General features: G+C 41.6%; 1 protein-coding gene across 2 annotated transcripts in view; it reads left to right on the plus strand.

The window, feature by feature from the left end:
* Positions 1-25832, plus strand: part of rps6kc1 (ribosomal protein S6 kinase polypeptide 1) — a 218955-nt gene that overhangs the window by 8709 nt on the left and 184414 nt on the right. For both annotated transcript variants that reach the window (XM_041174609.1, XM_041174600.1), the window contains exon 4: positions 20392-20507. In XM_041174609.1, coding sequence (XP_041030543.1) covers positions 20392-20507 — 116 coding nt within the window. The remainder of the gene's footprint in view (positions 1-20391; positions 20508-25832) is intronic.

A 25832-nucleotide genomic window follows, 5' to 3' on the forward strand; every position in this document is an offset into this window, starting at 1 on the left:
TGCACTAGTGTGTTGCTTTTAATGTCTTGCACTACTCATTCTGTGGTAATTATGGCTTGTTTGGGTTTGCTTATTAGGCAGAATTACAGTAGCTTGGTTTTGTAACCTGTGTTTACCAGAAACTAGGTAAAGATTGTTCAAATGCGGTTCAGCTGGGACCCATACACCATCAGAGAAGCTGGTGTCTTCAACCCTTTTGTTTAGATATGATTTGTATCTTGAGCTCTCAGGTTGAAAGAACTGTGGCGGAAAGCCCCAGTTTGCCCCAGTTCCTTTTTACTGTTCATTTGTTAACAGCAGAAAAGCTCCAAGTGAATTTTACATAAAGCTGCTCAATTTCTAATCGATAATTCCTTCTCTGATTTTTGACTTCCTTTTGAAAAATTCTTAAATAGCTTCTTTTAAAATTCATAGGTAATGTTTGAGTGCTGCTCAAGTTTTTTTTTAATAACTTCAGTCAAGAAGAAAGAGTGTACTTATGCATGTCATAAATGTTAAATGTGGGCTTGCATAATGAATTAAGGATTTTACACCCTTTTTGTTTTTATATTGCTTATCCATCCTGAATTACCCTCTACCCATATGGGTTAAATGCTTCATGCACTGCGCATGGTGCTTCCTGGACAGCTCTCAGAAGTTTTGTTGAAGATATATACTTACAGTTTTAGCAATTTAACAACAAAGGTGGCAAAACTGATTTATAGTCTGATACTTTGGGTAATATAACTAAAAAAAATTGCATTGTTTATTTAACCTGCCTGAAAAAACACCTGATTTTGTAATTATTCACAACATTATCTGGTAGTGTTGCCATCTTTATACATTAAGACTGTGTATGGAGCCTCAATCGGGGTGGGATCCTGGATCATGAGGAGTCAATTACCAAGGGTCACAGATTTAAGATGATTGATAGGGGGATTAGAGGGGACATGAGGAAAAAACTTTTTCACCCAGAGGGTGGTGGGCGTCTGGAATTCACTGTCTTAATTGATGGTTGAGGTTGAAATCCTCAACTCATTTAAAAGGTACCTGGATCTGCACCTGAAGTGTTGTAACCTGCAAGGCCACGGACCAGGTGTTGGAAGGTGGGATTAAAATGAGCTGCTAGTGCTCTGTGCTCTGAAGAAGAATCATACAGGCTTGGAACGTTAACTCTGTTTCTCTCTCCATTGGCTGCTGTTAGACCTGCTCAGTGTTTCCATCATTTTCTGTTTCTATTTCCGATTTCTAGCATCTGCAGTATTTTTCTGTTTTTCTCTTTTTTTTGGCTGGTGCAGACATGATGGGCTGAAAGGCCTCTTTCTGCACCGTAACTTTTCTGTGGATCTATGGTTTTCTTTCTTTTGAACAGATGTTAATTTAAAATCTGAAAAATGAATGGCTTCACATCATAAGACACAAAAATAGCATAAACAACAGGATTTTTTTTTGATGTCCTGTTACATTTAAAAAAAATAAATTAAGGAACTGGTTCTTCACTTGTGACATTGCATGTGGAGAGTCAAAACCAAGTCCCTGTATTCAGGTTGAGGATTTAGAAAGCAGTGGGACTGGAGAGCAGAGGGATTATATTCCGATTCTGCGCTACTGACTCAGGAGTGAAAATTTGGCCCTATATCTCTCAAAAGTGCTCATTGTTTCCTATTTTTATTCCTTGTTCTATCCCAGAATTCAAATTGGTTTTGGTGTCACGATGGGATGTTCATACAACAAGTATAGTGTCCTTTCATAGTGTGATTGACTCCATGTCAATGCTAAACCTTTTGGGTTTCAAAGTTCAAAAAACTCCAAAGAATGGGAGTCTGAATCCCTCTTCATTCTGGTGACGGATCAAAAAAAAACAAACAAAACAAAAGACGTTGAATTTTACGATGCAGGACCTCCCACTTCTAAATCTATATGGGCAGTTTTTAATTATGCTGTCACTATATGGGTAGTCCTCTTTCTACTCTTGAATTAGGAACAACTTGTAGTCACGTTAAAGGTGCTATATAAATACTGCAGTATGAAACAAAATTTAACACTGAATTGCATAAACAAATATTCAGCCAGATGACCAAAATCTTGGTCAAAGAGGTAGATATTAAGGAGCATCCTGAAGGAGGAAAGAAAGAGAGAACTGGAAAGATTTAGGAAGGGAATTTCAGAGTTTAGGGCCTTGGCAATGGCTACCCATAGTGGTGCAATTAAAATCAGAATGCTAAAGAGGCCAGAATTGGCAGAGCGCAAAGATCTCAGCTGGGGCAATAAGTGTGGAATCCAGAGCTAGTGCTTGAGCTGAAACCAGAATGAAGAGGGATTAGGCTCCCATTCTTTGGAGTTTCCTGAACTTGGAAACCCAAAAAGTTTAGCATTGGCACAGAGTCATTCACACTTTGACCTCCAGTTTGTGGAGTGTAGAACTATGGAGGCCAAATGTGTTGGAATAGTCAAAGACATGAACGAGGGATTCAGCGGCAGAAAAGCTGAGGCAAGGCAAAGCTGAGTGGTGTTATGGAGGTGGAAATAGGTCATTTTAGTGTGGTTTGTGTAGCTGGAAGCTCATCTTGGGGCCACATAGAGCAAAGATAAAAGCAAAATACTGCAGATGCTGGAAATCTGAAACAAAAACAGAAAATGCTGCAAAAACTCAGCAGGTCTAGCAGCATCTGTGGGGCGAGAAACAGGGTTAACATTTCAAGTCTGTATGACCGTTCTTCAGAAGGGAAGGGTCATGCAGAATCAAAACGTTAACTCTGTTTCTCTCTCCACAGATGCTGTCAGACCTGCTGAATATTTCCAGCATTTTCTGTTTTTGTTTCAAATATAGCAGTTTGGTTCAGGTGGTTGTCAGGGAGAGGGATGGAGTTAGTATCAAGGAAACTCAGTTTGTAACAGGAACCAAAGACAATGGCTGCCTTCTTTCCAATATTTAGCTGGAGTAAATTTAGATGTGAGACTGGAGGGAATAAAATAGGTGGAGGTGAGGTAGAGCTGCATATTGTCTGTCATGAAAACCTGCTTTATGTCAAAAATGATTTTTGAATCTACTGGCTGGAAACCCCTAATTGAATTTTTTCTTAAAAATAGACTAAAACCGCATTCCAGTGACTTGAGCTCACTGCGAAAGATGACTCATGCTTGTTTTCTCGTACAAATCATGCAAGGTATTATTTTTTCTAAAGGAACCTAATGGGTATCCACATCCTTCTGTTGTTGAAATGTATCAGCAAAGATTCTGAGAATTGCCACATGAGGCAGTGGGTTCAATTTGGCTCTTTTTGCAAGAAGCCATCTTGGACTTGAAGGACAAAATTCCAGAAACTTAATTTTGAGATTTCCCTTGTATTTCCAAATTGTGAAATTATTACATTGACAATCTGTTGAACCCAGTAATGCAAACCTGTGTACAAATTATATAATTCTTACAAAACTTTTTCACACCGTGAGTGGTCCAGGTCTGGAATGCACTGCCCAGAAGTATGGTGGAGGCAGGTTCAATCGAGGCATTCAAGAGGGCATTAGATAATTATTTGAATAGAAACAATGTGCAGGGGTACGGGGAAAAGGCAGGGCAATGGCACTAGGTCATAATGCTCATTTGGAGAGCCAGTGCAGACATGATAGGCTGAATGGACTCTTTCTGTACCGTTAAAATTCTGTGATTTAAAAGATTGGAAAAGGTGCTGAATTACACTTTTTTTACAATTATTTGACATTTCACTTTGGGAGAGAATCATATTACTAGTGGCAAAAGTTTCAAAATGGGAGGAACTGTATGAAAGGTACTAGAGGAATAATGGGTTATGTATCAATTTCCTTGCATTAGAGGCTGAAATCAAGTTGATCATTAAATATTTAAATTAGTTTGATGAAACTCCCTTGCATATTCTCACTTTTTACATCAGAAGCTCATGGATTCAAGTTTCACTCAAGATCTAAGCACATAATCTAGGCTGACGTTTCAGTTCAGTAGAGAAATGCTGCACTATTGGTGGTGCCATTTTCCAGATAAGACTTTCAACTGAGACGCTATGAAGACGGTATTCCCTCCAATCCAGCAACTACCACGTAAGCCAGTTGAAGAGGAGAAATTACAATCCCCGATCACACAGCGACCGCAGAGACTCAGGATTCCTCTAACCAGTTTTATTCAAGCATATGCAAGGGAGCCTAAGCTTCCAGATTGATTACATTTCATTACTTTTGTACTTTTTCTTATTACAATACATTTGAGTATATTTGAATACATCCAATCGGTAACCGACACACCGGTCCCATGCTAACTCTATCCTATTGAGTACGTTAACATGTGATTTTTGCTAACCAATTATTCTAAAGGATGTATACATAATTATATTATGCAATCAAAATTAAAACACGTATGCAACGACCTTGGTTCTCACAACTCAAGACTGTGTTTCATCAAAGCCCCCTCTTTGTCCATTGTATGTCTTCCCATATCTAAGCTAAAACTGTGTGCCCCTTCCCTATGTGAGAGGGGAGTACACCTAATCTAATTTATGTCCTGCTTGTGTCTTCCAGTCTGACTCTCAAGGCTATGCAATGTTCATCTGGTAATCTTCAACTCTTAATATATTTAGCAGCCATGTCTGCCTGGAGATTTTAGGATTTTTCAGTAAATTCTTAGTGTTCTCTTTTAGCACTTTTAATTTTTCCCTAACACCCTATCTTTCCTTTAGGGTGGATATATAAGATTCCATAACACTGTGAAAAACGCAGGGATGTTCTGGATCCTGGTCAGCATTTATCCCTCAGCCAATGTCACTGTTGGGGCCACTGTTGTTTATAATTCATCTGGCCTGTTATTGTACGACTATTTGTGGGACCATGCTCTGTGTTTCTCACATTATAACAGTGACCAACTTCAAAAGCATTTAATTTGGCTTTGAAGCCCTTTGGGATGTGCTGAGGCAGTGAAATGTGTTGTATAAATAAATGTTCTTTCTATTTAAAACAAAAATTAAAGTAGAAAATAGTTAGACATATTATCACCTAAAAGTGTTTGAGCTCTGGCACCTGATGAGGTGAAAAAGACTTTGGAACATCATTGGCTTGTACTCACAACTAGACAAAAGCATTTGTATAAAGGTCTTAACACGTTAATTGACAAAAAGAATATAACACGTCGGCTTTAGTGAGCCAGCACTATGCTTAAATAAATCATTCCAGGCTTTTGCAATTCATTTAAATGTTTAATTAAATTAACGGTAATTCATTTAAGAGGGCCAGTGAGGAGATGATAGATTCTCACGTCACTTCGACAGGTGAATGTTCAGCAAGGAGACTGAATTGTTCACTGTCTATGTTGGTGTTGCCTCATATGATGTTAAACCAAATCTTGATTTGTGATTACAACTATTACGTGTGGTATCAATGTTGGAGGGGTGGGTAAAGATACTGGTTTTGTAGTGTGATCACTTGCCCTGCAGGCACCTGACTCTGCTATTGTCAAATGTTCAGACTGTTTGATGACATAGACCATTTGGATCTGTCTGGGGTTGTTCTTTTGCTTTGTATTGGGATCCAACTTACAGGCTCTGAGATTGTTTGTGTTTGTTTTTGTACCTGGATTTGGGACATCCTATGGTGCGGGTTCCCATGCTCAGCTGGTGTTATGACACAGCAGCTGTGAAAGGCTGAGTTGTTTAAATCCCAGAGGAAAACTTGAACAACTGTCATAACCTATATTTTCAATTGGTAAGTTTGAGATGCAGCTCTGAATTCAGTAATAAGACCACTAAGCCTCAAGAGGTTTTTTTTATATAAAACTAAATTAAACATTTATTAATTTAACAAGAAATTAAACACATGCACATGTCTACAAATTACTACCATAATAATTTTTAAACAAATTCTCAAATTAATCATTCCCAGGTAAATCTTCACCAAGGCAGCACTTTAAATAGATACCAGGCAAAGCATATTTGACCTTACGAATTCAAAACGAGGTCTCTTGCAATTTGGTTCCTTTGCACACAGTTGTAGGCTTACAGGCTGGTTAGACGTTAAGTGCCTCTGCCCTGCGCGCGCGCGCACGTTCGCTCGCACACACACACACACCTTTCAGTTTGTACCCAGCTTTCCCTTTGAATGCAAATTTTCCGTTGTATTACTAGGTTTTTAAATTTTATCTCACCTATCCGTAATCTTTTCATTCCACCAATTTTATTAGTAATATAAACACGTTGGGCAGGATTTTACTGTCGGCAGACGGGGCCTACTTGCCGACGTATAAAATGACGTGGGTTGACGTTGGGCGGAACCCCCGAGGTCACCGCGCCCCATTTAAATTTTCAGGAAGGCGGGGGCACGGTAAAATCAGCTGCACGCCTGCCGACCTGTCAATGGCCAATTGAGGCCATGGACAGGTTCACTTAAGCAATTAAAGGACCTGCCCATCCAACCTTAAGGTTGGCGGACAGGCCAGGAGCCCCGGCAGCAACTAGAAAAAACATGAAACCTCAGCCACCGGAAGGATGAGGTTTCATGTAGATTTTAAACATTTTTAATAAAGTTGTTATGGAAATTATGAACATGTCCCAACTCATGTGACATTGTCACATGAGGGGACATGTAAGGGATTTTTTTTCTCTATTTTTAATATTTTTAAAAGTCAAGGTGATCTCCCTGAGGCTGCACTTAGCCTCAGGGAAATGAGCGCGCTCTTTCATGCGCATGCGTGAAAGAGCGTACTCTCGATTTTTAGGGATTACCCCCCCCCCCGACCCGCACAGGGAGTGCATAGCGCTTCCCTGCGGATGTCACGTTGGGTGGGCAATAATTGGCTCACCCGCGCAAAATGGCGGCGCGGCCTGCGATTGGGTCAGCCCCGCCCACCCAACGAATGGAAAATTCAGCCCATTGCTTAGTGACTCCCAGCTAGATTTTACTCCCACTCTTGAATGCTTTATTCAACAAATGCAATGTACACTTTATCTTTTTCTCCTTTGTTTATCTAACATCTCAAAACTACTATGCTTCACAGCACCCAGCCTAGCTGGCTTTAATCCTGTTAAACCACATGCAAACACACACACAGCCACAGACCCAACCACAAGTCCAATTTAAAAATGATTTCCAATAACATTAGAGGCATTAATATCTCTTCATGACACCGCCTTTGGTATGCTGAAATCCTCCATGTGAACCACATGGCCGACCCAGTGAAGCTGAGCTCTGACGAGCATGCTCTCAATACCAGGTCTGCAACACATTGCAACCCTGCTACTTGATGTTGCAGATGGATCTTAAGCAGCGAAGTTGGAATGCATCTAGTTGCTTTGTGATACCGATGTAGGTTATCTCTTCCTCACAACCGTAGAGAAATGATGTGTGAACCACTGCCTGGTAGACTTTGATCTTTGTTTTTTGAGATTAAAGCTCCATGCTCGCTTCAAACCCAGTGGTTGAGCCTGCTAAATCCTAAGCTTGCTTTTGCCAGATGATGGACAATTTAATCATCCAACGTGGTGTTGTTGGAAAGGATACTCCCAGGAGATAGCAGAAATTCTGAAGTGAGCTGCAAGGTGCATTGTTGATTATGACTATGGGTTGTTGGCGTTTTGTGGTCAGGGACTGATTGGTACAAAATCTTTGTCATTTTCAGACTTATTGCTCATTGACCGCCTTGCCCAAGCCTCGGAGCACAAGACGTATTCTGAGGCTTGGGCAAAGCAGTCAATGAGCAGCTCAGTGTCCTCTGGTGTATGTGCTATTGAGAAGACGGTATTCAGCAAACAAGAGTTCACTTAATAACTGTTCTGTGATCTTTGTGCAAGCCTTCAGCTTTTGCAGATTAAAGAGATTGTTGTCTGTTCTGAACCGTACAAGCAAAAAGGAAGCAAGTCTATTGAGAAATTATTGTGCTATTTCACTTCTCTCCTCAGTGGGAAGAATTCTTACAATTGTCACTCTCAGTCCCGCAAACAGAACAAGGACCTTGACATGGTGTTCATTGACATGCAGGCCTTTGCTACAGTAAAACAAAGGCCTGTACAAATATGGCTGCCCTGAAAAGATGACCAGGATCATCCATTCATTTCATAATGACATGATAGCTAGCGTGATGCAGAATGGTCCCTTATCAGATGTCTTTCCTGTCACCAGTGGCAGCAAGCAGTGTTGTGTAATGGCTACAGTGCTGTTTGTCATATACTTTTTGGCCATTCAACATTTGTAACAAGGCATCTTTATAATGTTATAACGTGTGGCAGACAGGCTTCTTGCTTATTTGTATTTAATGTAAAATTTTAATAAAAGTTCTCAAAGCTTGATCATGCTGCTATATTCCCCCTTAAAGGCTAACACGATCAAGTGAGAGGTGGCTTGCTGAGCAAATTTCATGACTGAGAGCTTGGTGTTTCTTGAGAGTTTGCTTGTCATTTCTTTGAAGGCATTTGTCTCTCTTTGGCACTGTAATCACTGGTGGCCAGTGACTTATTCAATCAAGACCAGCCACTGGCCAAATATAGCCAACAAGCTCCCAAGTATGGCCGTTTATACTTTGTGTTTGTTTCAGCTCTCACAAATTGATTAGCTTGTTGCTGAGACAAAATAAATGTAAAATACATAATGAAACAACATCACTGTAATTATGGGGCAGATCACTGAGATGGATGGGCGATATATGTCTGTTTTGGTATTGATGCCCACATCCTGAGAACCTACTTTAAAAAAAAAATTCATTGTTTGTGAAAGAAACTGTAGATGGGCTGAATGCTAGCTTTCTTATGCTTTAAAATAGACCTCTAATTGCTTAATGGTAGAGCTGTATTAATTTATGAGACTAAAGTAAGTGATGTTCTGTTTCTTTTTAATGACTTATAAAATTTCCTTTACCTCCAACTTGCCTTTATTTTCTATATTTCTTTATATTTTTTGCTTCTGTTGTTTGTGTTTGTTTCTTCCACTTTGTCTCCATCATGCTTGAAATCTGCTTTTTTCGCCTCGCTGAGTAGTCTGTTATATATGCAGAAATTGTGATGAATGTTTTTGTCAGTAACAAAAATGGTAATAGCAGCTTTATTCAAGGTGATCTTTAGTGTTTCAATTGCTCCTCCACCATCATCCAACTGGAGGAACAGCGCCTCATCTTCCGACTAGGCACTTTACAGCTTTCCGGACTGAATATTGAGTTCAACAACTTTAGACCTTGAACTCCCTTCTCCATCCCCACCCCTTTCCGTTTCTTCCCCCTCCCTTTTGTTTTTTCCAATAATTTATATAGATTTTTCTTTTCCCACCTATTTCCTTTATTTTTAAATCTATACCTTTTATGCCCTTTTAGTCTTATTTCATCCCACCCCCACTAGAGCTGTACCTTGCGTGTCCTGCCATCCATTCTTAATTAGCACTTTCTTTTAGATAATATCACCACCTTCAACACCTCTTTGTTCTTTTGTCTGTGACATCTTTTGATTATCTTCCCCCAACACTGCTTGCTTGTCCCTACAACCACCCCCCCCAACTTCTCTCCCCCCACCTCCCCCCCACCACCTTAAACCAGCTTATATTTCACCTCTCTCCTATTTTTACTTAGTTCTGTTGAAGGGTCATGAGGACTCAAAAAGTCAACTTGATTCTTCTCCGCCGATGCTGCCAGACCTGCTGAGTTTTTCCAGGTAATTCTGTTTTTGTTTTGGATCTCCAGCATCCGCAGTTTTTTGTTTTTATCATCCTTGGAATGACTGCTAATGTTTAAGATACAAAAATCAATTCCCACTTGCTTGGTCTGAAAATTTGATTAAAGTCAGATCAATGCGATCACAGTGTTCAATAATAAACCAATAGAATGAATGAGGCCATACATAGTGTTCCAAGACACTGTATGTATCCATTATAAAAAATAGTTTTGTGCTTAAATAAAGGATTGTGTAAGGTGTACTGTTCAAAGTCACATTGTAATTTCCTTTTTTCCCCCTCTGTCTTTCTAATTTAAATAAAGATTTTTGAATAGCTGTTAATTGTTTTGAATTCTTGACTTAAACCTATTTTACTAAACGAAGGTAAAGTGTTGTAAGGTAAAAATGGTTCCAAGTAACAATTTGAAGTGCACTACAGTTTTGTTGTAATATTTTCTCTTATCTAATCTGCCCATTAATTTTTTCCACTTGAAGGATAAATAACCATTGCTTGCAGGTTCAACACCCTTTTGCTAGTTTGTGGTTTGTTGCAATCGTGTCAGTGCTTTGAGAGAACTGTACTTGAAAGCTGCAGCGCTGCATTCAATCTAATGTCTTCCCACTTTGACCCAGTAACTGGTATGCCTGCGTTATCATTAATCAGCATCTTATGATAATCAAATCTTGGTATACTTCATTTATGGTTTAAAGGTGCAACAGCCTACTTAAGTGAGATGGTTTATGCTTTTCTCCTTTTGATAAATCAATAGTGATTCCAATTCCAGAAATGAATAATCATTAGAAAACTTGCAAAGCAACTTTATTAATGAACGAAGCAATTTATCACAGTTCATCTTCTGTTTTGTACTAAGTATAATGTACTGATGCAGTGAAATTACAAGTTAAAATTGCTTTAACGTATTTGTTCACCCGCAGAATGCCAGTTTTAAAAATTGACACATTTCAGGTTAGTGTAAAAACTGACTAACGTCATATGATATTGATGAGCTTGGCTGAATGGATGAAAAACCTATTATTGGGATGAATGTTGGCATATAAGTCGACCTTTGAAACCCCAAAATCCCTTCAAAAACCAGGGTCGACTTATATGCCAAGTATAAAAGTGAACCATCGGTGTGGGTGTAGTGGTTGCCATTTTGAAAAGTTATTAGCATCTGATGCAAAATTCCCCATAGCAACAAATGCTTTGCAACACAGCCCTTATCGCCTGCTTGATCCTTTCACCCAGTTATAAGGTAAGTAAAACATGCAATTGTGGAGTGAAAAATTGAAACTGACGACTGAGTATAGCATGTTGTAGCTGAAAGCAGGTGTGCCATATATGCTGAGTACATGAAAAATATAATTTCTGGGGCTGTGAAAATAGGGTTGTCTTGTATGTTGGGTTGGCTTATTTGCCATGATACACAGCTTTTGTTTTTAAGAAGCTCAGTACATTATGTGCCTTGACAAGATAGCTTCAGCTTTTAATAAATGTTGTTTGTGACCATATTTTATATCTCCAGTTTTGAGATTTGAGTATAGTGCTGCTTCATATATTCAGTTGAATGTGGTATCTTGACTATGAAAATTTAAGGGCAATATTGTGAATAACACACAATCACTTGTGACTAATTCCAAACCTTTTTTTAAACGACTGCATTTGTGACCCAAATGCAGTCCCTCAAGGATAAAAGGAGCTATATGTCATTGTTGGAATCAGTGATTTGATTCCAGAACAACCAATTTGATTATTGATTTACAGTAATGATTTCACTTGAGTTGACTGCCCCTAAAATTGCCAGCAATGCCTTTGTGGGTTCTGAATTTCCAGCAGTCAACTGTTGGCCATAATTGGCCATAGTTCATAAACCGTTTTGGGGGGAAATTCCTGTTGCTGATGGAAACAGTTAGGATCCAAGTAGTCAAACAATTCCTTCTTTAATGCATATAATTAATTTTTGCCAATTTTTTCCTTTCCTGGTTGGAGTATTGTATGATTTGCACCACACTTAGACTTGTAACGAGATTGAACGTCAGCATCAGTTCAAACACAAACATTGAGCCATTTGCCATGAGAAATCTATTTTATGTAACAAACCTGTTAGTTGTGAGAAGCCAACTGTGTAAGGTGCTGATTGTGAGCTTTGCATGAGAGAACAGAAGTTAAGCACTGAGACCAAGTGCAAGACCAGGCAGATATGTGAGAATTAATTCTTTAATTTTAAATCTAGAGAGGAAAGAAACTGAGTTTAGTAATGATGAGCAAGTGGTGCTCTTATGATTTGTGTGACAAGTAAGATTTGAAATATCCCGAACCTGCTGAAATTCCAGAATGAATGTTCACACGTGAAGCATTGAAAAGTTGTGTTCTTTGAGCAAGGGAATAACTGAGCTTGAGGACCAGTTGGCTACATTTGAAACATATGTGGGGAGGAAAGATTTCTGAAAGACCCATTCCAGAAGGTGTTGAACCCACAAATAGAAATAGTGGGCTGAATCTTTGGCTCGGTGAGTGGAGGCGGAGCCAGATCGCCAAGGCGTAAAATGATGCGGAGTGATGTCAGGTGTGTTTCGACGTCACCGCGCGTCATTTAGATTTTCAGTTCGGCCGGCGCGCAGCATTAATGAACTAATTAAGCCTATTGAGAAAGCTGCCCGTCCTTAAGGTTGGCGGGCAGACGAAGGGCCTGGGCGGCTTTCGCATTTTTCATGGAACCTCATCCATGGGTGGGATGAGATTTCATGAATAATTTAAAATTTTCAGAAAAAATTATTAAAATTAATGCACATGTCCCAGCTCATGTGACAGTTTCACATGAGGGGACATGTCATAGAAATTTTTACAACACTTTATTGAACTGTTAAAACTTAAAACTAATCTCCCTGAGGTACCTCTGTGCACTCCCGACTCAGGGAACTCCCGCCCGCCCACACAGGGAGCACACAGCGCTTCTGGGCGAGCATCACATAAAATGGCAGCGTGGACCCGATGGGGTCCGTGACCACCCCTGCACAACCCCCTCGACGGGGGCAAATTTCTATCCAGTGAAACAGAGGAAGTAAAATGAATGACACTGGAGGAGGAGGGGACAGGAGGGCTTTACAGAAAACTCTGATCAGTTTGGAATTGTTGAACAGGTATCCCCTCTTCAATCCTTCCATCTTTAGTTCTCTGTGATGAGCACAAGGATGGAGATACAGTGAAATGAACCAAGATTAACACCATTTTATCATGAGGGGTTACCTGTGAGGGACAAATAAAGACAGCAAATGGAATAGGAGAGCTGTAGTTGTGAACAATTCTATAATTAGGGGTGTAGATGGACTATTTGCTGCTATGACCATAAGACATAGGAGCAAAAATTAGGCCAGTCAGCCCATTGAGTCTGCTCTGCCATTCAATCATGGCTGATAAGTTTCTCAACCCCATTCTCCCACCTTCTCCCCGTAACCTTTGATCCCCTTACCAATCAAGAACCTATCTATCTCGGTCTTAAATACACTCAATGACCTGGCCTCCACAGCCTTCTGTGGCAATGAATTCCATAGATTCGCCACTCTCTGGCTAAAGAAGTTTCTCCATCTCTGTTCTAAAAGGTCTTCCCTTTACTCTGAGGCTGTGCCCTCGGGTCCTTGTCTCTCCTACTAATGGAAACATCTTCCCCATATCCACTCTATCCAGGCCTTTCAGTATTCTGTAAGTTTCAATCAGATCCCCCCTCATCCTTCTAAACGCCATCGAGTATAGACACAGAGTCCTCAAACATTCCTCTTATGTTAAGCCTTTCATTCCTGGGATCCTTCTCGTGAACCACCTCTGGACCCTCTCTAGGGCCAGCACATCCTTCCTGAGATACGGGGCCCAAAATTGCTCACAATATTCTAAATGTGGTCTGACTAGAGCCTTATAAAGCCTCAGCAGCACATCCCTGCTTTTATATTCTAGTCCTCTCGAAATAAATGCCAACATTGCATTTGCCTTCCTAACTAGCGACTCAACTTGCAAGTTAACCTTAAGAGAATCCTGGAATAGGACTCCCAAGGCCCTTTGCACTCCAGATTTCTGAATTCTCTCCCCATTTAGAAAATAGTCTATGTCTCTATTCTTCCTACCAAAGTGCATGACCTCACACTTCTCCATGTTGTATTCCATCTGTCCATTCTCCTACCCTGTCCAAATCCTTCTGCAGCCTCCCTGCCTCCTCAATACTACCTGTCCCTCCACCTATCTTTGTATCATCTGCAAACTTAGCCAGGTTGCCCTCAGTTCCTTCATCTAGATCATTAATGTATAAAGTGGAAAGTTGTGGTCCCAACACTGACCCCTGCAGAACTCCACTAGTCACCGGCCGCCAACCTGAGAAGGACCCCCTTATCCCCACTCTCTGCCTCCTGCCAGGCAGCCAATCTTCTATCCATGCTAGTACCTTGCCTCTAACACCATGGGCTTTTATCTTACTGAGCAGCCTCCTGTGCGGCACCTTGTCAAAGGCCTTCTGAAAGTCCAAGTAAATAACATCCATTGGCTCTCCTTTGTCTAACCTACTCATTACCTCCTCAAAGAATTCTAACAGGTTTGTCAGGCATGACCTCCCCTTGATGAAACCATGCTGACTTTGCCCGATTTTACCACGCACTTCCAATTATTCTGATCCTTAATAATGGACTCTAAAATCCTACCAACGACCGAGGTCAAGCTAATCGGCCTGTAATTTCCCATCTTTTGCCTCACTCCCTTCTTAAACATGGGGGTTACATTAGCAATTTTCCAGTCCTCTGGGACCCTCCCTGACTCGAGTGATTCCTGAAAGATCACCACTAACGCCTCCACTACCTCTTCAGCTATCTCCTTCAGAACTCTGGGGTGTAATCCATCTGGTCCAGGTGATTTATGCACCTTCAGACCTTTCAGTTTTCCTAGCACCTTCTCCTTGGTAATGGCCACCATACTCACCTCTGCCCCCTGACTCTCTTGAACTTTGGGGATGTCACTTGTGTCTTCCACCGTGAAGACTGATGCAAAGTACCTATTCAGTTCCTCTGCCATTTCTTTGTTCCCCACTATTACTTCTCCAGCATAATTTTCCAGCGGCCCAATGTCCACTTTTGCCTCTCTCTTACCCTTTATATATCTAAAAAAATCTTGCAATCTTCTTTTATATTACTGGCTAGTTTACCCTCATATTTAATCTCCTCCCTCCTTTATTTCTTTTTTAGTTGTCCTCTGTTGGTCTTTGTAGGCTTCCCAATCCCCTGGTTTCCCACTGGGCTTGACCAGGGATCCCTAAAGGCATCTCCAAAGTGCTAGCCTAAAGGATGGAGTGAAACATTTGAATGAGTTTCTCAAGAAGGGAGGGATACCAACAAGTAGTTGTAGTTTAGGAAGGATACACTTGGGTGGGAAAGAGACTTTGTAAGAGAAATGTAGACTTTTTAGAGAGAGAGTTTGTTGAGTTAGGCTGTAGACTAAAATGCAAGACTACAAGGATCGTATTAGCCCTGTTGTCATGTACTGGATATGTGAGAGAAATAAATTAGATGTGGCAGCATGCAAAAAGAGTTAAAAAACCTGCATTTATATATGACCTTTCATTGCCCTTGAGAAGTCCAGATGCTTTACAGTTGTTTAAATACTTTTTAAAGTACTGTAATTGACTTCCTATCATTGATGTTCTTAATAAAACATTCAGCCCCTCGAGCCTGCTGCGCCATTCAATAAGATAATGGCTGATTTGATTGTAACCTTAACTCTATTTTCCTCCATGCCCCCCCTATAACATTTGACTCCCTTGTAGATCAAAAATCTGCCCATCTCAGCCTTGAGTATATTCAATGACCAAGCCTTCATTGCTCTTTGGGGAAGAGAATTTCAAACAGTAACCAGGGTGACTAACAATCCTGGATTTTCCAGGATTGTCCTGGAATTTGGCTTCCTGTCCTGCATCCTGGGCATTGCCTTCTGGGGGCAGAATTTTTCCAGGATTCCTTTGGCAGCAAGTGAAGAGACTGTGTGTCTCCAGAGCCAGCCACGAGTGAGCAACAGTACTGACCGGCGCTCTTCTTCCTGACAGTTTCCTGGCTTTGGGCAGGTCTGATTGGGGGGTTCCTGATAGTGGGGGGGCTCCAGCAGTGGCAGCACTCTGAGCCTCGAGTCCAGGGGTTGAGTCTGTAACGGGCCCAGGGGTTTCCAGCTGGCCTGAGAAGAGTTGAATCTGGGCAGGCCTGCGGCGGGTGGGAGTCGGGAGGGGGGAGTTGGGAGGCGGTGGGCTGTCAGCAGACCTGAGAGGAGGAGAGAGGTGCTTGGCAGGCCTGAAGGTTGGGTGGAGGGCTCCGGGCAGGCCTGATGGTTTGGGGTGGTGGAGAGCTCTGGACAGATGTAAGTGGGGGCTCCGGGCAGGCCTGAGAGCGGGGTGGGGGGCTGGAGGGCATCGGGCACCTCTCCAGAGGGGTTGGTGGGGGTAGGCATGCCCATGCCTGAGAGGGAGGGTTGTTGGGGCTGGTGATCTTCAGCCAACAGCCCCCCCACCCCCCTCCCCCGTTCCTCTGGTCTTTTCACCACTCTGCCCACCCACCCTGCATCTCTTCCATTTCTCCGGTTTTTCTTCAGCATAACTCCCCCCGTCCCCTGAACAAGAGTCCCTTCCTTCTTTCTCCCAGAGTTGGCCATCCTCACTTTAACAAGCCTCTGAGAAAGGAAATTCCTCCTCATCTTGTATTAAATGAGAGACCCCTTATTTTAAAACAGTTCCCCCTAGTTCTTGATTTCCCCATGAGAGGAAACATCCTCTCAACATCCACGCTGTTGATCCCCCTGAGAATCTTGTACATTTCAATGAGACCACCTCTCATTCTTCTGAACTCCAATGAGTACAGGCCCAACCTGTTCAACCTTTCCTCATAATAGAAACTCCTCCATCCCAGGAATCAGCCTAGTGAACTTTCTCTGAATTTCAGTATAGTAACTGCAACTGTAATATAGGGAATGGGGCAGCCATTATATGCACAGCAACCTCCATAACCAGCATTATGTAATGACTAAATAATCTGTTTTAGTGATGTTGATTGAGGGGTAAATATTGGCAGGGACATCAAGCCAAACTCCCTTGTTTCTGTTCAAACTGTGCCATTGGATTTTGTACACCCAACTGAGAGAGCGAACAGGGGATTTATTATCTTAACCAACACGTTGCACCTTTGACAACACAGAACTCTGTCAATGCTACACTCCAGTGTCAGTCTCGAATTTGTGTTCAAGTCTCTGAAGTGGTACTTGAATCCACATCCTTCACTTAGGCGACCATGGTACTGCTGAAAGAGGCTGACACCCTCCTGGAAAGATGGTGTAGAAAGGAAGGCTTCATGTTCTTCGGTCTTTAGGGCACAATCTAGAGCCGGAAGAAGTGGTACAAAAGGAAGAGACTTCATTTGAATTGAACTGATATCAATATCCATCTAGGTAAGGTAGCTAGGTAATGGGGGAGAAATTAACCAAGGTTTTAGTTGGGGGGGGGAGGGATGGGTGGGGGCAAAGAGATCAGACCTAGAAAGAGGGAAAATTTAAAGTGTGATGAACAGATTCAGTAGCTAGATGTTTGGATATAGAGCAACAGATGGCAATGACTCTTTATATGCTGACACATACAGCAGGTAAGCTGTGTGGTTCCTAAGGATATGACCATATGAGAAAATACAACAGACGAAACAGTTTGGTGTGGGTGAGGGGAATAGATAAAGAGGTCTTAGTTAGAGAAGCAAAACTTACATGCAACCTTTCATGTCCTCAGGATGTCCTCAGCAGCTTTAGAGTCAATGGTTTACTTCTAAAGGGTAGGGTGGAATCTTCACTGCTTTAAAGATGATCACAGGTTGAAACCATTCTCGAGTCCCCACCCCACGCTTGCTGGTATCGCACCCTCTTGCACGATCTTCCAGGAAGTGGCATCCCCAATCCAGTTTGGAGATGGCAGATGGGTTCCTGAGGCTTCAGGCCCTCCAATCAGAAGGCAGATTGCAGCCCCACTGGCAGAGGTGGGTGCTGACGCTGTAGGATGTGGACCACTTGGGTGTCTCCATCTTGAGGTGCCCTCTGAAGACTTTGCAATTTTATAAAAATTACCTATGGACCACAGTTACCCAGGCCACCATCTGTGTGGAGGAACCCCTCCACAGGATGACCTGCAGCTGTGGCCTGCTGAACCATGCAGATGTCTGTGGGGGGTGGAGAGGGTGGGTGGAGGTGTCAGAGGCCTTGCAGGCCATCTATCTGTAAGCTGCCTCCAGTGGAGGCCCCCTTTGCCACCGGGAAAATCCCATCCGGGTCCCCAATCTGCCTACAATTGGGCACTTAAATACATGTGCAGATTGGCTAACTGCTGTGACTGGGTGGGTAGTCCTTTGCCCCTTCTACCCAGTTTCCAGCAGTATTGGCCAGAGGCGGAAACTTGTCCCAATTACCTGATGTCCTACGCTCCTCCTCACCTCCATGTGACCGGGCAAGATTCTGCCTGTAGTCTCTGTTGTGTCAGCTAGGTTTCTACAGCAAAGTCCCAACAACAAGCAAATAACACTCAGATAATGACCAGTTAATTATTTTTAAATGGGGTGTTGATTGAGGGATAATTGTTCGTGACACCATTAGAACTGACTTGCTGTTCTTCAAATAGTGCCAAGGGCAGGGCCATGATTTTTGAAAGGCCATATCTTCAGCAGTGCGGTGCTCCCTCGGTATTGCACTGAGGTGTTAGCTTAGGTTGTGTGCTCAATACCTGGAGTAGGACTTGAACCTTTAGCCATCTGACTCAGAACATAAGAAATAGTAGACCATACGGTCCCTCAAGCCTGCTCTACCCTTTAGTACGATCATTGCTGATGTTCCGCCAAATTTCCAGTTTCCCACCTGGTCTCCTATCCCTTGAGGGATCAAAAATCTGCCTTTCTCAGCCTTGATTATACTCAATAATGGAGTTATGCACTCACGAATGCAACTCATGAAAGTGAATAACTTAGAAACTTTAAAAAGTTGCAAACTGTTTCTGTTTATTCACGAGCATGTCATTCATTTTCTGACAATTTGTTTATCATTTATTTTTGTTAGTATTCTAAGTGACTTCCACGTCAGACACTGGGATACTTTTGACAATGAGTACATCAGGACCTGTCTTTAATCTTTTTGCAATTGCTGTGGAGAATTGAATAATTCTGGTATTCTTTCACTATGTTTTACAGTCTTGTTTTTCAGTTCACTTGTTGAAAGTGTCTTGTCTTGTGGCCTATCCAGGGACCAGTGTACCTGTCTTCGGAACAGTTAGGACATTCCATGTTGGTATCTGGGGGTGGGGGAAATGTGCTCTCGGTGAATAAGATGCAAAACTAATATTCCATTTGCTTGCCCCACTAATTGATAAAGACTTTCTATGCAATATTGTAAAGATTAGCTTCAGAGTTTTCCCATTTACCCCTTCTCAAATAAACTCGCCCCATCATCCCTTCAGGGCTATGAGGTATGCAACTTAATTTGGTAGTAGGTTATGTCTCAACTAAATAATAGTAGTCAGCATGAAGAAAATAATGTAATGTAACCCATTTTGATTTGTCTCATTATGTTGGGATTATAATGATTTTTAAAAAGTTATATGATTGTTGTGATTTGCTGTGCACTACCCACAGCTTGCAGTCTACTGCAACAATAGAATTAATATTGAGGTTGATGTACTATTTAGTCATGTAAACCAGCCATTTCTTTCCGAATATGGTGGCCTGTGTCAATTGATGATATTTTATGTTTGTGCTGACTGGACTAAAGCACAGCAGAGCCTGTGACTAATAAAGCTAGTCCAAATAAAATCAATGAATGGATTTGAATCATTTCACTCAAGTTTGTATTTAAGGATGTGCTTTGTAAAGTGTGTGCTGATTTATTTAAAAAACAAGCTTTGGGCAGAATTTTACTGTCCACTGCTGGGAAGTTTGAAGGCAGGATGGAGGCTTGTAAAATAGAACGCATGGTCTATCCATTGTCTATCTGCCTGCCCTGACCTATGTCCCAATTTATCGGGGTCAGTGGAGGCGGTGGGCTGGCCCTTGAGGTCAATTTAGTGGCGACTTAAGTGCCTCAGCCTACCCCAGCCGCTATTTTAAAGTGGCAGGTGGCAACCCTCGCCAGGTGGGAATAGCACAGCGGCTTTTACTGCACGAGCAGATGTCGGGCAAGAGGGTGATCACCTCATTTGGGAGGCCCCTGTGCCCATTGGATGCAGCCCTAAAAAGGACATATGCCCTTGTCAATCTTTCCCCCCGGCTCTCAAATTTAGCTCCCACACCCAACTTGCATCCCCCCCCCCCCCCCACCCCACTGATACCCTGGACTTGCCTGAAGCCAGGCCTCCATAAACACCTCTTCTTCTTTGGGGACTGCCTGCAGTCCAAGTAGCGGCCACCAGTCAAACCAGGTGCTACTGGGACTACAGAGCTGCTGGCCAATTGGATAGCTCTCCAAAATTAGGATTTCCTTCCCAGATGGGGCCAGATGTCTTGCCCTTAGCCAATTAATGCTTTGACAAGCCTTAAAATGGCTGTGGGACAGCAAGTATTGGCAGGGATGCGTTCTCTGTCGACTCTTGAGTGTCGGGGTGGGAAACCCCGCCACCTGAAAAACCCTGCCCTTTCTGTTGAATGTTTGATGCTATGAGAGGAAAATGGGCAGTCAGTATAATTATAGGTGAAATAAAACTAGGAAAAAATATGATAACTACATATTTGGTTGCAGGTCGTTTTGATGAGACTGTGATTGAAGAAAGAAGACAATGTGCTGAAGACCTCCTACAGTTCTCTGCTAATATCCCAGCCTTGTATAACAGCAAACCGCTTGAAGATTTCTTTAAGGTATATACTGTTGATGCCTCGTTTTTGTAAAAGTAATTTTGGAAAAGAGAAAACAATCTGAAACATTTTGTAAAAATGTAGTTGATAATGGGAGAGAAATCTTGGAGGTGAGTTTTAAGGAGGATCTGAAAGGAGAGAGATGAAATGAAGAGGCAAGGGAATTCCAGAGAATAGGTCCAAGCTGACTGATGGCATGGTGGTCAGTGGTAAGGTGAAAGAAATGGTGATGGAGGACAAGAGGTGTCCAAAAGACCTGAGTCAGAGTGTGTTGTTGAGTGTGGTTGTAGGACTGTAGTAATCTGTTGTATGGATCATCAAGGTGTACAATGTGATGATGGTCATTGAGAACCATCAGCTATATCTATCATGAAGGGCAGTTACTAACATCTTGTAACAGGTGTCTAAAATGACAGCTCTCACCCTTGCGATTGTTCTGTTGTGTTCGACATCACCTTAGAGAAATATTGCCGTAAATGAAAATGGCAATTTTAAATCTAGTTTTTCATTTTGGATGTTAGAATAGGTGTTTGATCTTGATTTTAAAGTGGTCCAATTTATTTCTGTGCTACTTGCACTCCAGCCTTTGATCAAGAGGTCGGTGTACAGAAAATCAGGAAAGCAAACCATCTGTTCGTTTAGTTTATGTGCAGATCATGTGTGTCCTGTGTTTCTGTAGGGTTATGCAGGCTGAGACTTAGCAGCTGTGTGACAACTTCAGTTTCAGTAAAGGTAAACCATGCTACTGACAATGAAAGCTGTAAAATGGTTTGGGCTTTTATTAATATTTAGCTGTCATTTTTGGCACCAAACACCCTTCCTTTTGGTGTTAAAGTGGTGACATCAACAAGAGGTCAGTTCAAGTCATGCAAGTTTAGAACAATGTTTTGCTGTTCCTTTAACCTTTTTCCATATAGCTGTTCACCTTAAAGACCACATTATATTTATAGACTCCAGCGTCTCTGGAAGCTTTCCTCGGTCTTTGATTTCAGGAAGTAAACTTGGAGCTGTTATTTTGAAAAGAATGTAGATATGATGCATTTTGAATGGATTTTAATTCTTAATTGTTTTCTCTATTTTTAAATAGGAGAGTCTGCAGCAAGTATTAACGTATGTATTTAAAGGTCAATATTAATTTGGACCATAATTTGAGCACTGAAACTCACTTTGGAAATGTGAAAATCCAGACATTGCCTGCTGAACCTGCAGTATTATTCCTCCGGCCAATCCACTTTCTAGGATTTTAGAATAGCCGAGATTCCTCTTAATTCAAAGCAGTTTTTTGTGTTTGACAAAGTTCCATTGTTCAGTTTTAATAAAATAATACAGGAGGAAGATTTCAACTTCAATCTGCACAATTCAAATTAAGAAACTTTGAAATAAGAAGTAGAATGCAAACAAGTGGCTGCAGAAACATTTTAGTCAAAGCTGTACCTTACTGGTGGTCAATTTGCTAGCAGGTCCAGGGAAGGAATGCTGAAACTTTGGTAGACTGGAGTCAGAAAATGCTTTCTTTCTACCTAACACTGGGACTGAAGGCCAGCTGTTTAGTTGGATTCTTTCAAGGTTGCAAGACCAATACTCAATGAAGACAATATATAATGAAAGTATTTTTTTCCTATTCTCATTTGTATGCAGCTATGGTTCTGAGTAAGAAAGCATAAATATTGTAGTCCCTCAATCTGCGGAGCTGGTTATGAGGGAGATGCATTGATCAGTCTTTGTACTTCTAATTCTTGAGGTTACTATTAACATATACATTGTGCCAGTTATATCCAAGTTGTTTTTGTGCATGTTTCAACTTTGATTGAAAGGATTCAGTTTTATGATGACCTTGGGGAGATTCATAAATTTGCATTCAGAATTGACCTTGGGTAGATCATATCCAAAGCTATTTTACATTGTAGGAAGGAGGAGGATGTCACCTGCTGCAAAAATTAATGCTGTTGCAGTCTAGCTGGAATATAGAAATGGTCCTAGCAGTGAAAGAACAATATTGTTTGACTTAGTAATGCTCGTCATTTCAAGGTATAGGTGGGGACGAATTTGTTGCAGGCTTCATGATCTATTACATTATTGTATAGATTACCATTGACCAGAAATTGAACTGGACTAGCTGTATAAATACTGTGGCTATGAGAGCAGGTCAGAGACTAGGAATCCTTTGGTGAGTAACACACCTGACTCCTCAAAGCTGTCCACCATCTACAAGGCACAAGTCAGGAGTGTGATGGAAAACTCTCCACTTGCCTGGATGAGTGCAGCTTCAACACTTGAGAAACTTGACACCATCCAAGACAAAGCCACCCACTTGATTGGGACTCCATCCATAAACATTCACTCCCATCACCACCGATGAAAGGTGGCAGTAGTGTGTAGCATCTACAAGATGTACTGCAAGAACCCATCAAGGTTGCTTAGACAGCATCTTCCAAACCCACATCCGCTATCGCCTAGAAGGACAAGGGCAACAAACACATGGGAACACCACCACTGGAAGTCCCCCACCAAGCCATTCATTATCCTGACTTGGAAATATATCACCGTTCCAAGGGATGGGCAATAAATGCCAGCGATGCCAACATCCCATCAATTATTTTTTTAATAATCCCACAAAAATCAATAAACTCAACGACCAGATGATATGTTTCTGGTGGCGGTGTTTAAAGGATAAAAGTCAGGTGGGGTACCAAGACAGTTCCCCTGTTCTGCTTCATCTAGTCTCATCGGGGCCAGATGAATCTCAGTTTAATCGTCTACCAGCAATCACCCAGCAATTAGGTTTTAGCAATCCCAATAGTAATCCCTACCTCGTCAATGTGGGGAAACTCTCCTGCTAATCTTCTGATAATTTCTTGGGTATAAAAGGATTACATGACATTAAGTAGAGCGTCGGTTTAACATCAACAGTGCAGCATTCCCTCAGCGTTGCATTGAAGTCAGCCTAGATTTTCTGCTCAAGTCTCTGGTTGACTCCTCTGTAACATTCATTGTATATGCTGTATTATCAAGTTGTAGATGACACGGCCTGTGTTCTTTCTTTGTAACCCTCTGTTTGCTTAAATTTCTTGTGAGACGTCAGACTGTTGCATTGTTGCCTCATTCATGCCTTTTTTTTAAATAATGCCATGGAAACTGAGGAAGTTATTTTGGAAAAAACCTGTTAAATGTGATAAACTTAAGATTTTGAGAGTGATAAGGTGGTTTTTACAGGTGTACTGTATGCTCTGCACTATTGACCAAGATGATTGCTTCTTTGTATGTTACTTGCTAACTGTGACATTGTAAGAACGGTACATAATTTTTGAAGCGCTGGGGAGGACAAGTCTACTTATCGCTAACACTGCTCAAAAAAGAACAGTTGCATCTAATTATTTTGATGTTCTTTGTTCCTCCTTGTTAGACTGGCTGGCCTTTTTATATAAATAAATGCATCTGTTTATATTTGGAATGCGTGCTGGACTTCTGGAATATGACTGGTAGCTCCATTGATTTATTGAGGGAATTGAGTTAACACACATGAATGACTAATCAGGGGTAATTTTGACTGCAGTAGTGTAAAATGGTGATAGCTAATTAGCAATCCGTTTCACATCTTAACTTTTAATTTGTATTGATTTCAATGGAATTCAGCAAAAATAGAAAGGGATATAAAACGGGTTGCCAGTTCCTTGTTGCATGTTTTTGTTATCACTGAAGTGACTAAAATTAAAATTGAGTTCCAAAGAAGAGTCATATTAGACTCTGAACATTAACTCCCTTTCTTTCTCCACAGATGCTGCCAGACCTGCTGGGCTTTTCCAGCATTTTCTGGTTTCATTTAAAATTGCCTTCATTGTACATCAAGATGGCAATTTAACACATAGTGATAGTTGAGCTATTTTAACCATTTTAGCCCTATGGAAGACCATATACTGAGAAACAACCTTTTCATAAAGCTGGCTGATCTTGCTGGTGAATAGGTCAGATAAGTTTCAAGCCAAATGCTGTGCTTCTGTCACCTCTGCCTGGTCGATGGTAAATACTTGAGTGCCACCAGGTGACTAGGAAAATTATTGCAGGGACTAAAGTTTTAGTGACGTTTACTGAATAGTGTTCTAAAACAGGTTAATAGTCAATCTATTGTTACAAGTATGAGATTTATAAGATTATTATGTTTCGGGGCTGTGTCTTTAAAATAGGATAAATGAAGGGGGTTATGTCACCTCATCTGAAGTCTGCATAACAACAGGCCTAGGTGATGTGGTAAAGATTAAAGGGAAACGTTGGTTGTTTTGCTGGAAAGAATGTGTAAGGTGTTCACACTTGGAGACAATGGCAGAAGCATCTGAGTTCTGATGAAAGGTCACCGATCTGAAAGATTAGCTCTTTCTCTTCACACATGCTGCCTGACCTGAAATTTTTCAGCAATTTTTTTTCTTATTTCAGATTTCCAGCATCGGCAGTATTTTTGTTTTTGCTGCAGCATCTGTGTTTACAGTAGTTATACTTCTAGCCTCCAAAGTCCCGAGGAGGTGTTGAGAATATAGGATTGTAAACAGTTATGCTTTAAACTGTCCATTTACATCCAAGATAAAAGAGGATTGGGATCTTGAGGATAGCTAGTCAGTATTTCTATCTGGATACAAGGCCCCTGTGATTCATGTTGCCATTGAGATGGGCTTTGAGAAAGAAAAAGTTTCTAAGATATCCCTGAAAACTCAAAGACACAGTCTGTTTGTCAGGATCTGAGAGAGAGGGAGCAGCTTGAGTCTGTATGGTTCACCATGCAGTAATGTGGGTGGGAGCTCGTGCTTGAATTGAAAAGACCAAGTTCACGAGTATTTAAAACAAGGCTGGAAGATTGAGTTAGCTTGCACTAGAGGGAAAACCCCTTGCCATGAAAGACAGCTCTGGGGTTGAAAGTTACCAGACTGGGAAAGGAAGAGAACAAAAGAAAGCCCTCAAACCAAGAATCACTTTGGATTGAATGCCCACCTAAGGGACTGTGTAAAGCATAAATTGTGAACTGGGATTTTCGGTTGTGTTAAAAAATAAAATGGGAAAGTTTGTTCAGCACTTTAAAGTATAAGTTGTCCACACAAATAGGGCAGAATTTTGCCTTTGATGGGCGGGCAGGCCTCACCAAATCGGCGGCGGGTGGGCAGCCAATCGCTGCCGCCGAAACGGGCCCTGCCGCCATTTTAAGTGGGCGGGTCAATTAAGGCCCGCCCAGCGGGCTGCCCGATGGAGCGCTTCCTGTGTGGGGGGGTGGGGGGAATTCTCCAACTGTCAGAGTGTGTTCTTTCGCACATGTGCGCAAAAGAGTGCACATCTCCCTGAGACTAA

The sequence above is a fragment of the Carcharodon carcharias genome, chromosome 2 (assembly GCF_017639515.1).
Source record: "Carcharodon carcharias isolate sCarCar2 chromosome 2, sCarCar2.pri, whole genome shotgun sequence".
Lineage (NCBI taxonomy): Eukaryota > Metazoa > Chordata > Chondrichthyes > Lamniformes > Lamnidae > Carcharodon > Carcharodon carcharias.